This window comes from Lagopus muta, chromosome 1, assembly GCF_023343835.1.
Source record: "Lagopus muta isolate bLagMut1 chromosome 1, bLagMut1 primary, whole genome shotgun sequence".
Lineage (NCBI taxonomy): Eukaryota > Metazoa > Chordata > Aves > Galliformes > Phasianidae > Lagopus > Lagopus muta.
In genome coordinates this window covers 1,643,437-1,656,823 of record NC_064433.1, presented here as the reverse complement: position 1 = coordinate 1,656,823, position 13,387 = coordinate 1,643,437, and the positions used below count along the sequence as shown (strand labels likewise).

The window sequence follows — 13,387 nt, the reverse complement described above, 5'->3', positions numbered from 1 at the left end:
GTTCAATAAACAAATGACAGCACACTGATTTTTACATCAGCTTTGTCATAAAAGCTCTATTTCCTAACTCTTGAAGCTACTACAGCATTCAAACCAAATGAACAAAGATGGCAAGAAAAAAAAAAAAAGTAAATGGGAGTTTTCAAGGATTTTTTGGCAATTTGTCTGACCCCAGTGAGTGGTTCAAGCCTCCTTTGAAGCATCTACGGTCAACCTCAGCCTCCTACAGGCAGATATTGGCTTGGTGGACCTCACAGTTTACATGTTACATCCTGTTCTGCCTAGCAAGCAGATGTGTCCTTCACCCATCGGTGACTACCAAACATTCCCCTTTATATTAAAAATCAGCAAACATGCACCACTGAACATCTCCCCCATTACAACATTGGGGTTTTTTTATCTGGTTCCAAGCCACTTGATCCTAAATAAAACTGGTTGTTGGGTTTGGTTGTTTTTTCGTTGGCTTTTTTCCCTCCCAGTAATGGTTGTTCCCAGAGGGTAGCTAAAATTGTGTTATTTTTTGCTGACTGGAGCAATCTTTGCAGTAGTTTCCATCGAACTGCTGACACTCTTCTTTAGGGCTACATTCATTTCCACATCTCCTCTCATTTATGCATGAGGCAAGGGGAAAAATTGTTTAATATTCTTTATAAACTGGCATATGGTATAGATAATTTTTTTTCTTTTTACTATATGCAGTAAAAATGCAAATGTGTGTAGCTTATTTGCAAATGCTGGCATTAATAACTGATATTTGAACAGGCCGGATTAGCACTTTTACTGATATATTTAAAAGATTTTTTCCAATCATTTGCACACTCAAAATCAATTTTAATACAACATGCAAATTGAATTTAATTTTTTTTATTTAAAACTGCATTTATCTGCTTGAACCATTACATTTACTATTTAATATGTACTTTCCAGCTCACTTGGTTAGAATTTCATTGCTCTTTATCTGTATAAATTTAATTAGCCTTGATATCATCAGTATATTATAGAACTAATTAAAGATTTAGATAAGTGCTGAGGGTGCTTATTTAATACCCTATAAAGTTCCATTTGGAGAGTGAGAAATTCCGTCCTTCCTTGTAGCAGCCAGGATGGAGCTACGAGGAGTGTCTCAGACATTGTTTTTGAAAAATATCATTTAATGGGTTTTAATGGATTTATCCTTCCTTTGAAAAAGCCGTGTAATCACTGTGTATTCCTGCGCAGTGTGAGGGTGGCTGCTGTCTTTCGGGGAATGGTTTGTAAATGATCCAAGCATGCGTTCCCATCCACGATGATGCCATCTGAGACAGAGATCCCCGTATGCCATGTGTCCCCAGTAGGGCATGGAGCCCCCAGGCATGAGGGACAAACTGTGGGGAGAAGGAAATAAGAAGCAAATATAAGCAAATAAGCAAATATTAACAACAACAAAAGAAATAGTCATATAATGCATATCTTAACATCAGAGCCCAGATTTGTGCCTTTATTTAAGGGCTCTGATTTGCAGAGATACCACATGAAGAACCATTATGCTATCAACTCTCCTTTATTTCTTTCTCTCGTGTTTTATTTTCGATTGCAAACTGTTTCACATCCTGGGCACTTGCATATTTTGGCTTTTTAAGTGCTCTTAATGTTCTTAATGTTCTGCTGCTGTAGGAACACAGCTTGTGGCCTCCTGCCCAAGTCATGGTGTATGGCGATGGGACATCTGCTTTTGGGCTTCCAAGAGGCTGTGGATGAGGCTGCCCATGGTGCAGCTTGAAAAGGTGTAGATCACAGCACCACACATACATTTTTGGCTGGTTTAGCCTCATTCTAGGTTCGCTCTATAGCCCATAGATAGAAACACATCCTTTTTGGCCATAGTTCACCCTATGCTGACATCAGAGATGCCCATTTATTTACATGGTTGTAAGAGGAGCTGAAGTTGACTAGATGTTTGGACATGTTCTTTGTGGCCTTTTTCAAACTCCGTGACTAGCACAGCAATGACATTTTTGATGTGGACAATTAAACCCATCTGAATTCCCCATAAGTGCTTTGGGTTCTTCAGGAGGCAGAAAATGGACATTAATATTATTGTGCCCAGAACAGGTCCAGATTAATTAAAAATCCAGAAGGAAATCTTAAAAAAAAATGACAAACAGGATATGCATTCATCTGTGGAATAGTGTCCTGAGTTTGTAATGATATTCTCTCCTGTGTTTTAGGGCTATGAAATGCATTGAAGAACATGGTTTAAGATAGGCAGTGTTTAGGGAATAGGTATATGTAGTAGGTGCCTTCCAGCAGCAACTCCTATTTTGTTATCATAAGCTCCCAAAATGATTGAAGACCCAGCATCCGTGCTTGCAGCCTCTTGTTTTAAAATGCTGATCACTGGATGACCTTATTGCTCTCTGCAACTCCCTGAAAGGAGGTTGTAGCAAGGTGGGGTTTGGCCCCTTTACCCAGGTAACAGCAATAGGACAAGAGGTAATGGTCTCAGGTTGTGCCAGAGGTGGCCCAGGTTGCATATTTGGAAACTTTTCTTCTCAGAAGGAGTGGTGAGACATTGGAACAGGGTGCCCAAAGGGGTGGTGAAGTCGCCATCCTGGAGGTGTTCGAGAGAAGGGCAGATGTGGCACTGAGGGACGTGGTTAGTGCGCATGGTGGAGATGGGTGGGCAGTTGGACTAGATGATCTTAGTGTTTTTTTCCAACCTTAATGACTATGATTCTATGCAAACATCATTGCAGTCTTCATGAGGTGTAGAAATTACAGCAGTTGCAGGTTTATGTGTATTTTCCATTGACTGGTATTGAAGTTTTTGAGAACTCGCTTTGCAAAATCTAACATGCAGCTGTTTATCCCTCCTGTCCCATCTCTGGTGCCCAGGTAACCATCAGCTCCATCCTCCATGGGCATCTCTTCTCATTCACCTCAGACCCAAAACTCTGTCTTCCGTATTACGTGAACCGAAGTTACCTCATTTCTTTCTGCACCCTCCCTTCTTGCGCTCGCTCACCTCCTCCACGTATGTGAATGTAATAGTTCTGCTGAGATCTGCCTTTATCTAAATGAAGTGACTTCATTACTGCAGCTTTGGTCCTTTTTTCCTTTTCAAGTACATATTCATTGTTCTATCTTGTGGGTGCTTTTTTGGGGGGTGTGTGTCTAGATTTAGTCTGTAAGTACTTCATACTTCACCTTTTTTACTTTCTTACTAGATTTCTTATTAGAGTATTGTAAAAGTGACTCCCTAATCCCCCAAAAGTGCAAGAGATAAAGCATAGAACGTTTCTTTTGTTCCCTTTGGGTAAGTCAGCACCCAGATCCAAGTTCTGCCCTTCTGAATCTGCTTCAGTCCACATCATTACAGAGTAGGCACCCAGTAGTATAATGAGTGAATAATTAAAGTAAGATTCTCTATTCTTAAACATCACACTGTTCGTCTGAAGGTCCTTCTCTTAAGAAGAGATCAAGTCATTCTGAGGGAAATCAGAATTAAATTTTGAATTCACCTGGCCATCTTTTGAAAAACTTTTGTGTGTGCAAGCCTTGGGTTATAGGTTGGCATTAGCATTTGTATGTAGAATGGTATTAATAGTCCTCAGAGGATCCTGTCTCAACCTGATTGCCTTTTCAGAGATTTTTTCTTAATGAGAGAGCCTCTTCATTTTTTTTCCCTTTCTCTAAGAGAAGAGTTCATGTTACCATCTTCTTTGATAAATATACTAAAAGTGCATCTTTGGATTCCTTTTAGGCAAGTTGGTGTTCTGTTTTAAAACTGATATTTAACAGAAAGAAAAGGAAAATGTTGTAATTGGCTGGCAAAGAAGCTGGTGGAGTCACCATTCTTGGAGGTATTCAAGAAATGTGGAGGTGTGGTACTTAAGGACATGTTTAGAGGGCAATACTGGTGGTAGGTGAACAGTTGGACTAGATGATCTTAGAGGTCTTTTCCAACTTTAATGATCCTCTGATTCTGTAATTGGCTTTAGCAATTTTGATTTGCCTATGAGAAATTTTTTGCTTGACCTGGGAACCATTTCCATCTGTGATATGTCTTCATTTATTTCTTGTTCATACAAAGATGTTCATATGAAGTTAGATTTTCCTGGACCTCCTAAGTCAGCAGAAAGGGTACAGCAATATTTGAGCTTTGGATTGGGCAGTGAGGGCATTTTCTTTTGGTCTTGGATACCTTACGCAGTCCTTCACTCCTCATCTCAAAACAGAACCATCAACCCTGAGGCTGAATGTAAAGGAGGCTTTAGCTAGGTGTTTACCATCCTGCCCACAGGAAGCCTTGCCTGTGGAAGAGGGGTTGGAACTCGATGATCCTTGAGGTCCCTTTCAACCCAAGCCATTCTACGATTCCATGATTCTGAAGAACTGAAGTCTTGGAGGCAAATGGATGTCTCCTTCCCTTTGTAGAACAGCAATTGTCAGCGCTTCCACAGGAAATTAGGAGAAATCAGGAGAGATCATAGAATCAAAGAATTGTAGGGGTTGGAAGGAACCTCTGGAGATCACCTAGTCCAGCCTTCTCTGCCAAACCGGATCCCCTCAAGTAGGTCGCACAGGAAGGCATCCAGGCATGTTTTGAATGCCTCCAGAGAAGGAGACTCCACAGCCTCTCTGGGCAGCTTGTGCCTGGGTTCTGTCACACTTACAATAAGTTCTTCCTCGTGTTTGTATGGAACTTCCTATATTGCAGTTTTTTCCTGTTGCTCCTTGAAGTATAGCTGCTCACCACCAGAAAGAGCTTGGCCCCATTGGACCTCAGCCCTTAAAATATTTACAAGCATTGACAAGATTCCCTCTCAGACTTCAGCCCCAGATCTCTCAGCCTTTCCTCCTAAGAGAGATGTTCCTCCAGGCCCCTTGTAATCTCTGTAGCCCTCCAGTGGACTCTCTTTGGCAGTACTCTGTCATTCTTGAACTGAGGAGCCCAAAACTGGACACAGGACTGCAGTTGTGGCCTCATGAAGGCAGAGTAGAGGGAAAGGAGAACCTCCCTCATCCTGCTGGCCACACTTTATTGAATGCACCCCAACCTGCTATTGGCCTTTTTGGACAGAAGGGCACAACTGCTGGCTCATGGCCAATCTGTTGTCCACCAGGACTCTTCAGTCCTTCCCTGCAGAGCTCCTTTCCAACAGGTCAGCCCCTTAACTATAGAGGTGCATGCTGTTATTTCTCCCAAGTGAAGGACTCTACACTTGCTCTTGTTGAACTTGATCAGGATCCACTGTGCCCAACTATCAGCCTGCCCAGGTGTCACTGAATGGCAGCACAGCCTTCTGGTGTGTCAGCCACTCCTCCCAGCTTTATATGATTAGGAAACTTGCTAAGGTGGGATTCTGTCCCTTCATCCAGACCAATGATTAAGATGTTGAACAAGAGATACCCAACACCAACTCCTGGGTAACATCACTACTTACAGGCCTCTGACTGTACTCTGTGCTGCTTATGTCTGTGCTGCTGAGGCAGTTTGCATCTATCTTATCTAGCCTGCATTTACTAAGCTTCATTACAAGGATGCTGTGGGAGACAGTGTGAAAAGCCTTGCTGAAGTCAAGGTGCACAACATCTGCTGTTCTCCCCCCATCTACCCAGTCAGTGAAGACATCACAGAAGTCTACCAGGTTGGTAGGGCATGATTTCCCTTGGTGCGTCCATGTTGACTACTAATAATCTTCTTTCCTTCCAATTTCTTGAAGACAACATCCAGAACAAGTCACTCTGAAACAACTTGTGCTGCATTTATTCATTTGCCTTAGGGATGAACTCAACAAGCCCTATCTACACATTTCAGCATAAGGCAAATAAATACTAACGATGCAAGTAAGCATACAAATAAGATTTCCCTGACGAGCTGAGTCACCCAGGTGACTTTGTTCCCATCAGCCACGTTCCTGACTGAGGTGGGTAAAGATTCCTGATCTGTTCTCCGCTCTGTTCTCTTCTTAACCCAAGTATCAGACTGCTCAGTGGATCTTGGTGCCCAAACTCATGGTCAGTTTAGGATAAATCATCTTACACGTGTTTAGCTGTGCTCACATGGAAGCCAACGGAAGGCTTGGGAAACTAAATTCATTTTCCAGTTAGGTATTTTAATCTGCTATTATTATTTATTAACCCATTTGTCAGATGATAGAATCAACTTTTGATAAATATTAATTCTTCTTCCTGGCTTTAAATCTCAACTTTAAAAACCAGAGCAGTCTGCCAGCATTTCACTGAATAGAGATCTCCCTCACCTGTCATCCATTTATTTTCCCCATCCCTTACTAACTTGCTTTTCACAACCTCCTCTTGATAATCAAAAGAGCATTTATAATGGCAGGGACAAATACACTTCTGAAAGTAAAATGAAGAGCCTAAATAAAAAATCAGAGAACAAGAGGCTCATCCCACTCACTCTTTCATATTTCATTATTTGATAACATCAGAAGATGAGTCCATCAGAGCTGCTTGGGCAAAGGCAAACAGGAGTGTGTCTGATCAATATTTATTAATACTTTCAAAGACAAGGGAGGCAAAGTTGAGCAGACTTCATAATGGAGTGAATAATTACTCATGCAAATAAAGTTTGGCCAAAGGCAATGCCATGCCAAAGCAGCAGTTTTTTAATTGCTCCCAATTAAAAATGCATACCTTTTGCTCACTCGTACAGTCTCGCTTGCTCTTTTTTTTTTTTTTTTTTTCATTTTGCAGGAAATTTTTAATTAAAAAATAATCTGATCCTGAACAGAGTGACAGATGAGTCCTGTGTTTATTAGGTACGGAATTCATCTGCAGTAACCCAGGATTTGGGACAGGCTAAGAAGAAAAGCAGTTGTAAGGACAGAGTAAAGACAAGGTTTGCATTGAATAATGGTGCTGCAGACAGAGCAACTTTAGCATCTCAGGAGAGGCTATAAAGTTGTAATGGTCACCCAGATGCCCGTTGACACCTTGACTAGTCGTAGAATCATAGCATCAATAAGGTTGGAAAAGACCTCTAAGATCATCTGGTCCAAACGTCCACCTACCACCAATGTGGCCCACTAAGCCATCTCCCTAAGTACCACATCTCCATGTTTCTTGAACACCTCCAAGGACCATGACTTCACCCTCTCCCTCAGCACCTGTTCCAGTGCCTCACCACTCTTTCAGAGAAGTTTTTCCTGATATCCAACCTGAACCTCCCCTGCCCTTCACCATCACAGAGCCAGCCTGAAGAACCAGGGGATGCTCAAGGCTGTGCCCCAGAGTAATACACCCAAAAGGTATTTCAGCAGTAGAGGTGGAACCAGATGGACAGATGTGCAAAGAGGCTGCAGTTGTTTCTTCTCCCTCCTGATCCCCTGCTGCAAAGGAGAATCAAAATACCGAGAGGAGAATGTTCTGAAGAAATGTTCTGAAGCATTCTGAAGGACTTATCTTGCAGGAACTGGAAACTGTTTTAGCACATGAGAGCAAAACTGGTAGCACAGCTCCAGCCTCCAGTTTACTCTCTATATAATTGCATTCTTGTCGGACAGTCTCTGAGTTTAAAATTTGCCTGATGGGGAAATAAGTAGAAACATTCCAGGTGCAACAGTTAATGTTTCTCTGAGAATATGGCTGGGGGAAGGTAGAAGTAGGAGGGATATCTTATTCTTTTAGGTTCTTCTTTTAGAAAGACCAAGAGTTCCATGCTTTGAGCAGAGCCTTCCATCTCAGAGAGATTGCCCCAGCCAAGATACACTCTCTGGTGTTCTTCCCAAAATCCCACCAGAACTGGGAAAAGCAAAATTTCATTTCACGTCTGTTCAGCTTAAAATATCTGAAGGTGATCAATGTTTCCTAAATCTCACTGTTTACTTTGGCAGCTGTACTGGTTGTTTTTTTCTATACTTTGTGTATATAACTGTACTTGAGATATTGCCAATACCCTCAGAGTTAACCTAAGAGTAGATTTCTCCCTGTGTATTGAAACAGCTTTATAAATAGCTTAATCTTGTTAACATGTTGAGGCTCACAGCAGCATCTGGGCACTTTGTGCTTCACTGAGTGAACACACCAGGATGCCAGAAGGATGCTGTAGAGCCCGCTGGTAGGTACTGCTATTCGAATTTGGACTCTCTGGCCTTTCTGCAGCATCCCAGATAAAACTGTTTAATTATTCTCCATCTGTTCCAGTGACTGGAGGTGAGGATTCGTTTAGTCTCCTGCCTTCTGAATCCAGAATTAAGAAGTGCAGTCCCAGAGTTTAGTGGCTTTTGTTATTGTTCTATCAAAAGATAAAATTTGATGCCATGGCTTTCCAGGGGACCAAATCAGCCTTGCAGAATCTTCTTACCTGAACCCCATGGGTACTTTCAGTCATTCTCTGAAGCACTGGCCTCATTTGGCATTATCAGAACCACAAGAGCTGATGAGTTTGTAGCTTGTAGGGATTACCCAAATGCCGTCTGCAAATATCAGCTGATACAAGGATATGCAGGGTCTCTCCCATCCTTACATATCCACCTGCCTTTGCAGATGTACAGTCTGGAATCCTTCTCTTAAGTTAGGGGGATTTGAGGAATCCTTTTGATCAAAATTGCTGCTGAACAATTCTTGACAATGCTATTCTTAAGCAGCTTGCATGGTTCCCCTTTCTTTTCCAAGAGAAAAGAATTGTATTGCAGAATCACAGAATATCTTGTGTTCTCAAGAAGCAAAAGTTAGCCTGCCCAGTTTTCCCTTGTGCCCTTGTACCACAGCCCAGCTCAGTGTCCCCTGGGACTGTTGGTGATGCTGGAAAACTCATCCTCCTTCGGTTTCAGGATTTTGTATTCTGTATCTCATTTGTGTGGAGCCTAACTGATTGGTTTTTCAGCTTGTTGTTTATCAGCAGTAGCTATTTTTTATTTGCTTCTTGTACTTTCTGTGTGTACCTTCACTTGCACAAGCAGACTTCCTTCTTCTCTGATCACTGAACACAAATCCTATCAGTCCTTATTCTTGGAAGTGATGGTTTTTTGAGTCCCCTTCCTCTACGTGCAAGCCCTTCATCCCACCTGGTCTATGATAGCAGTGATGCTGCTGCAGTCTTTCAGCCACAGGAGCAAAGTCTCATCTCACAGCAGCAGGCAATGTCTAGAAGGAGACAGCGGATGAAAATGCAGAGCTCTGAAGCCCAGGAGCCTTGGCCACACAACCAGGCACGAAGCTGCAAACACATGGTTTTGTTACAGCCAGTTCCAGTCATTGCTGCAGTGATTTGCAGTCTGCTGGCAAGCTGCATGCTCTGCAAAAGCACAGCTAAACCAGACCCAAGAGCCTGCAAAGTAAAGAACAGGAGGAATTTAATATGCATTTTTGCCATGCTTGCCCTGATTGTTATTTTAATGTAGTCAAAGAGCAGAGAGAGGGAACCAGGTGATAACTTTTCCTGGAGCCCTTCCTCTTGGGTTTTAAATAATTGATCCTACCAAGACATAAGGATTAGACTGCAGCCTTGTCCTGCAGACGCATGGGGAAGTCATGCAAATGCTGGAAGTTACAGTGTTTGGTTGAAAGAATCCTTGCTGCAACGTGATGCAAGAAAGGGATATTTTTACTTCTTCCCTAAGCTTTTCAGACCCTTATTTCTATATAGGGCTCTGTTACATCTGTGCAAGTTACACAGTTTACCAGTTCCTCTAGAAAAAGGAGTACTTTCTATCCATGCACCACTTCTTTTTTTTTTTTTTTGCTTGCTTTGATACCCCAAACAGACCAAAACCCACAGCCAAGATTCACTGCTCCCTGGATCTTAGTACTGTGGAGTCATAAAGGAGAAACTTCCCCTTATCCCTGACTTTGAAGGGTCTGCCCAGGTTTGGGACCCCCTCTGCCTAAAGGAGCTTTGTAAAACGTTATGCTTGCATGGCTTCCCCTGGACAGGATGCTTTTCTGTTGGTATTATCTAGATCACAGACCTGCAAGAGATATTTCACCTTAGTACAGAGGGGGAAATTGAGACACAGAGCATGAATGTGTGACATCTTGGCTGAAGGTAACAATTAGCAAAGAGGATCCCTCAGTTCCCCATAATTTGTGTTTTGAGTATGGAAGTGTTGGGAGCAGGGAGAGTAAGAGGTTTGCTCCCATGCACTTCTGCACTTTGTATTAACTTTGTGTTAAATAGGAATGCCTTTGTGCTCTGCTTGTCCAGCACCTGATGCAACCTTCTCAGCTCATGGCAGTGCTGAATAAAAAATAATCACTGATGATATCCTATAGAATTAAAGGTCTGGAGCATCAAATATCAATACTCACCAGATGGTTGTTTGCTTGTTTTCCAGGCAGTATTATGAAATGCTCTACAACACAGCAGATGAGCTCTTAAACCTGGTGGTGGATCAAGGTGTGAAGTACACAGAGCTGGAATACATCTATGCCCTGAACTTACTGCACCGGAGCCAGACGGGTGTGGGAGACCAAACCACACAGAACATGAGGCTGCAGAGGCTGAAGGAGATCATTTGTGAGCAGGCTGCTATCAAACAGGCCACCAAGGACAAGAAAATCACCACTGTTTAATCTGCTCAGCCACAGTGAGCAGCAGGGGCTGTCAGGTTGCAAGTTCAGATTTCTGTGTTTCTGTTATAATTTATGGCAAAAGAATGTATCTTCTGGGTGACCACTAGCAAGAAAGGAAATGCAATTTAAAATTTGGTTTGGGGATTTTCTTGGGGTAGGGGTTGATGTGTAATCATGTAATGCTTCCTTAATGTGTTCTCCCAGTAGTGGTTGCACTGCAGGAGGAACAGGCATTCTGGTGGAGATTTAGGTGGGGTGTTTGGCTTTGCTCTGTCGCTGCTGCTTTGCCTTGGGATGTAAGGCAGGATGGAAAAAGAGATTTCACACCGGCTGAGGCCAGAGCCATCAGTGAAAGTTCAGACCACACTGAAGTAAAAAGCACCATGACATTATTTGTTGGTAACATGTGGGATCATGATGATTTTGAAGCTGTTCCAACAGCATTGCTGCACGGGAAGCCTGTTTCAGCTCTGCCATTACTTTTTGCAGTGACAGTCATAGATGCATTTAGTTTTCTGCTGTTTCCACTGCAAAGAGATCTAGTTGCTTATTCCTCTAGATAGTAATAAGCCAATTCTCGTAATGGAAGGTAACGTGGGACCATTTGTTTCCACTTCCACTTTTTCATTATCACAGAGCATATGGCATCAGTTTCTGCAGCTCATACTGCACTGGATGATAGTGAATGTAGGAGAAAATTGTCAGTATAAAGGTAATAGCTGAACTTAATTCTCTTTTTCTGAATATATCTTTAGAATATGCCCAGCTGAGAAGATATTTTCTAATCACCATTTGATGTGCTGGAAGGACACACAGTAGCTCAGCACTGAATGCTCAGCAAGGGCAGGAGGAGGGCACATTCTAGCTCTGCAGAATGAGGAGAGCTCACATCACCATTCTGTCCTGCCTTGGCCATTTGTACCTGCCTGATAAAAGATTCCTTATTCACTGGGGCTGGTAAGTTTATGTCAGCTTTCCAACCCAAGGATGCACTGCACTTGTATTTGTCAGGTGAATAGCAAACCCGGCTGAGTTTCGCATTCTGAGATGGGTTCTCTCTGAGCTGTGTAACTGCTCGTGCATCTGTCTTGAAACTTCAGAATTAAAAGATATTTGAGGACTCCTCAAAGGCTCTGGTGCTTTGTTTTTTTAAGAATGTTTGTGGTATTGAAAAGATTCTTTTCCAGGTCCAAAGTCATATGGTGTCCTCCAAGAAGTGGTCTTCTGAATCAATCAGTCCAATTCCCAGCTGCCACAGTCTAACTGAACAAGAATTTCACAACTGCTGTGTTAAAAGAACCCAGTAATTCCAATTGTTAAGAATCCTTTGATTTCTGTTCTCATTTTTTTCATAAACTCAGTTTTTCGTGTCAGTTTTGGCCATTAAATCCAAGAGTTCATTTCTTTCAATGAGGAATTTGCATGAGTAAGAGTGGAGAGCAGCCACCATGATCATGCATGATGATGTGGGATCTTCCTGGGACAATACATGAGCTCTGTATTCACTAACTGTGGCATCCAAGATGTGCTGCAGAGAGGATGCAAGACAGGAGCCTGTTATGGATCCAGACATGAGAGGATGGAAAAGAAGCTGCACGGTAAATGTAAGATAGATTTCAGACCCTTTGAGGTAGGTGTGGAGCTCTGAATTCAGGCTGGGCTATTGTGACCTAAAGTCAAACTATTTTGGATTCCATTTGTCTCTAATTGCTTAATAATCTGAGATTGCCTCATCTTTACACGGCTGATCTCAAGCTTTGAAGTCCACATTTTCTACCCACTGAGCAGCTGTGCTGGTAGATGCCACGACACATGAAAATAAGAAAATTTCAAATGTACCAGTCTGTATTCTTCCAAAGTAAATTATTTAAAAGATTTTTCTTTGAATTACACATCACATTGTCCATCACACCACCACAAGCAATAAATACCAAGTCCTGGGATTTACAGACCTGGGTCAGGTCTGTTCACTGTCTTGAGGTGTGAGAAGGAATTTGTTGGACTGCAGGGTTCAAGAACAGCATGGCATGACTATGAAGAGAGGAGAGGCAGTGACATGCTGGCACCTACCTAGATCATGGGATCAAGAAACAAAAAGGATTTGCAATTGAGGTAATTACATCACATATATGTTTCCAGATAGCATGGATGGCACAGTAACAACCCTCTTGCTACAACACACCTGGACAAGATGAACAATGAGGGGGTTCTTTGGCACCAAACCTGCCTGGAACAAAGAAGTCCCTTGTAGAGGGTCTGACTTCCATCTTGGCGTTTGTTGCAATCCTCTCTCACTAGTAGAGGATTGAGTAAGTGGGGGAAAGATCTTTTGGGAACACCTTGTGTTCATTAAGCTGTTATTGTGGGTAGAGTCAAGCTGTTTTAGTAAGCAAGTAATTATTCATACAACATGTTGGCTTACCCTCTCACATGGTCCACACCCGTCCATGCCCATCTGGAGCCACAGTTGGGTTCCAAACCCAAGGGTGGTACTCACACACCACTGGTTTCTGAATAGGTGTTTGGAAAGGCTCTCGAGAACATGTCTCATCAGATGTCTTTATAACTCATCATTTCCATAGCAGCCACCACATACTTGGAACAGTCTTGCCTAGAGATGTGGTTGGATGTCCTGTACCTGGAGATACTCGTGCTCAGGTTGGACCAGGCTATAAGTGACGTGATCAAGCTGTAGATGTTCTTGATCATTCCAGGGGAGTTGGATCAGTTGGCCTTTAAAGGTCCCTTGCAACTCATACAATTCTATGAGTCTATGATTCTATTCTTGGGTGCTGTCCAAGTTGTACAATCTCCTTGATGAACTGTATGTGTGCTTGTGGTATGGTGCAGATTTGGCAGGCTCTGG

General features: G+C 42.5%; 1 protein-coding gene across 4 annotated transcripts in view; it reads left to right on the top strand.

Annotated features, from left to right (window-relative positions):
* EXOC4 (exocyst complex component 4) overlaps positions 1 to 11,637 on the top strand; it is a 398,652-nt gene extending 387,015 nt beyond the window's left edge. For all 4 annotated transcript variants that reach the window (XM_048925488.1, XM_048968403.1, XM_048967537.1 and 1 more), the window contains one exon: positions 10,284 to 11,637. In XM_048925488.1, coding sequence (XP_048781445.1) covers positions 10,284 to 10,521 — 238 coding nt within the window. In that variant the 3' untranslated portion in view covers positions 10,522 to 11,637. The remainder of the gene's footprint in view (positions 1 to 10,283) is intronic.
* The last annotated feature ends 1,750 nt before the right edge of the window (positions 11,638 to 13,387 follow it).